Source organism: Silene latifolia, chromosome 3, assembly GCF_048544455.1.
Source record: "Silene latifolia isolate original U9 population chromosome 3, ASM4854445v1, whole genome shotgun sequence".
NCBI lineage: Eukaryota > Viridiplantae > Streptophyta > Magnoliopsida > Caryophyllales > Caryophyllaceae > Silene > Silene latifolia.
This window is the reverse complement of record NC_133528.1, coordinates 119,685,997-119,689,061: the sequence shown is the minus strand read 5'-3', so window position 1 is coordinate 119,689,061 and position 3,065 is coordinate 119,685,997. Positions and strand designations below refer to the sequence as shown.

General features: G+C 47.8%; 1 protein-coding gene across 1 annotated transcript; it reads left to right on the top strand.

The window, feature by feature from the left end:
* Positions 1-379: 379 nt before the first annotated feature.
* On the top strand, positions 380-736 carry LOC141649589 (uncharacterized). The gene has a single exon (XM_074458275.1). It carries the CDS (start codon positions 380-382, stop codon positions 734-736), a length of 357 nt encoding a protein of 118 aa, XP_074314376.1.
* Positions 737-3,065: the final 2,329 nt, after the last annotated feature.

The following is a 3,065-nucleotide window of genomic DNA, read 5'->3' as shown; positions in this document are numbered from 1 at the left end:
AAGAGTAGTCAAAAGTGATGGCGGATCTCATTTCCGCAAGAGTACTTTCAAAGCTCTACTTGAATCACATGGAGTGCGGCACAAAACCGCCCTTGCCTACCACCCTCAAACTAGTGGGCAAGTGGAGGTTTCTAACCGCCAAATTAAAGCCATTTTGGAGAAAGTCACCAACAAGAGCCGGAAAGATTGGTCCCAAAAGCTCCCGGATGTCTTATGGGCATTGAGAACCGCCTTCAAGACACCCCTTGGCACCACCCCGTATAAGCTTGTGTACGGGAAAGCTTGCCACTTGCCGGTGGAGTTGGAGCACAAAGCTTGGTGGGCTCTTAAGGAGATGAATTTTGACTTTGATGCCGCCGGAGAAGTGCGCTTTCTCCAAATGAATGAGCTTGAGGAATTGAGGTTGGAGGCTTATGAGAGCTCCAAAATTTACAAGGACCAAACGAAAAAATGGCATGATGGGAAAATCATGAAGAAAGAGATAAGTGTTGGGGACCTTGTTCTCCTTTTTAACTCCAAGATCAAGGTGTTTCCGGGAAAGCTCAAATCAAGATGGTCGGGACCCTTTAAAGTGATGAAGATATTTCCTTATGGTGCTTTCGAGCTTTGGAGTGAAGAAGGAGGAACTTTTAGGGTCAATGGTCAAAGAATCAAGCGCTACTATGACGGTGATAACAAAGGTCCTATTGAAGTGCTCTACCTCGGGGAACCCCTCCCCGAGGAGAGGGCAAATTGAAACTCTTGAAAGTGATTTGGTTTGGTGGAGTTCCTCAAGAATCACCATTTGTATATAGCATGCATGTTAGGTAGATAATGAGAGATTTGGAATCGTACTTTGTCTATTTGGATTGGTGACGGAGGTCACTTTTGAAGAAAACAAGCATTATTTTCGTTGACCCGAAATCCCGACATCATGCGTCGGAGTAGTTGTGGAAAACAAGAATCCCGGGGTCAATGAAAAAGCTCGAATCCCGAGTTAAAGAAAAATTGAGCTGATTGGAAGAAAACAACGAAAAAATGGCTGTGTGTTGTGTTTTACCGGTGGACCGGCAGCCGGTTGGTCCACCGGTAGCGAGGCCAAACTTATTTGCTGAAAAATTGAAGTAATGGTGTGTTTTGCCGGCAGGCCGGCAGCCGGCCCACCGGCAAGACACACCTGGCAAAGTAAAAATACGATGAATTGATGCTGAAAAAGAGTGTCATGCCGGTAGGCCGGCAGCCGGCTCACCGGCATGACACACCTGAAGACTTGCAAGATTTTGAAAATTGGTGAAGAGGAGTGTTTTGCCGGTAGGCCGGCAGCCGGCTCACCGGCAAGACACTCATGCATTGAAGCTGCGAAGTTGATTTTTGAGAGGGAGTGGTGTTCTGCCGGTAGGCCGGCAGCCGGCTCACCGGCAGGACACACCTGGTGTATGGGAATTTTAAGTGAGGGAAGTGTTTTACCGGTGGACCGGCAGCCGGTTGGTACACCGGCAGCGAGGTCAAAAATTTCAGACGAAAAATTGAAAAAAATAGAAAAAGGGGCGCGTGTTTTACCGGCAGACCGGCTGCCGGTTCGCCAACCGGTAAAACACACCCGCAGACCTAAATTAAAACCCGTGAAAGCCCCTTTTCTTCATTTCATTTCTTCTTCCTTCCTCCTTCACTCCTCCATTATTTTCCCCCATTTTCAACCCTAACTCCCTCAAATTTCAATCAAACTTCCCCCTACCTTCACCAATCTCCTCTAATCATCAAGATGGCCGCAAGAAGAACAAGAGCAGATGTAGCTAGGGATCAAGCCGAGTTGATTGCTCGGGCCGCAACTGATACAAACCCCGATCCGGACTTTCCTACGGTCGAGTTTGCCACACCAACTCAGAAGGGTAAGTTTATTCTCTTCAAAAATCGTCCCCTCACCCCAACTAAGTTTCTTCATCATCCGTCTTTGTCAACCCTTGGGATTGCTAGGGAGACGAAGGCTTTATTTACGGGGTGTGGCATGAGGGGAATATTTACAATGCATGAGTATACTTACCCTCGCATTACTTGGGAATTTTTGAGTAGTCTTAAGATTACCAAACACCGGCAATCGAATATGGTGGCTACCCTTAGCTTTCGTCTGATGAACCGGGAACACAATATCACTTTGGGTCGGTTGGCTAACATTTTTGGGCTGGAAAATGCGCCATCACATACCCCACCCGCTGATTTTCACTATTCACGTGTATGGAAAGCGATTTCGGGCCTTGATGATAGAGTTGGTGCGAAAAGGCCCGCGATGAGTTGCCACAACCCCGTCATTCGGGTGTGGCATAGATGTATGGGTTGCACCGTTCTTGCGGTGGATGAGCCATGGGTGTTTAGGACCCACGAACTTGAAATATTGGGGTCCTACTTGTTCACAAAACCACCCCTTTCAGAATTAATGTGGCTCACTACCTAGCCCTTCACCTTTCAAAGATAGCGAGTTCTCCGGGGCAAAAAGTCCCGATTCATGTGGGTGGCATGATCACCCGAATTGCCCGTAATATGGACCGTCCGGTAGACCTTTCTACGATGAATTGGATACCCGGGGAGACTTACTTGACAAAGCACTACTTGACTACCAAGCTTGAGTGGCTCAAAGTGAACCCCCTTGATGGCCATGAATATTGGCAAATTAATCACTAGAACTCAATCCGGCTTCCAAATGTTACCGCGATCAAAATTGAGAAGGACAAGGATTTCTATCTCCTTGATATTGAAGAGGATCCACCCACCGACCAACCTCCTCCTATTATTCCTCGTGTATATTCTAGGGACCGTAGAAGCGACACTCCCTCCTCCCTACATTACACCGCACCTCAAACCCACCAACCACCACCTTGGCAATTTCAACAAGGGGAGTCCTCCTCCTCGGGCCAACCTTCTTATCCTCCCTTACCACCATCTCTCACCGAGTGGATGGAGAGGATGGACATTGCCACGGCGAAAGCCGCTAGTGAGAGGGACATTTTGGGGAGAAAGTTGGACCGGATATACTATGATCAAGCTACCGGTACTTATCTCATCTACGATGATTTTTGTCGACGGGATTACGT

What these genes read in the sequence shown, in the direction of transcription:
- LOC141649589 (XM_074458275.1), top strand. Translation starts at nt 380, where the DNA reads ATGAATGAGCTTGAGGAATTGAGGTTGGAGGCTTATGAGAGCTCCAAA.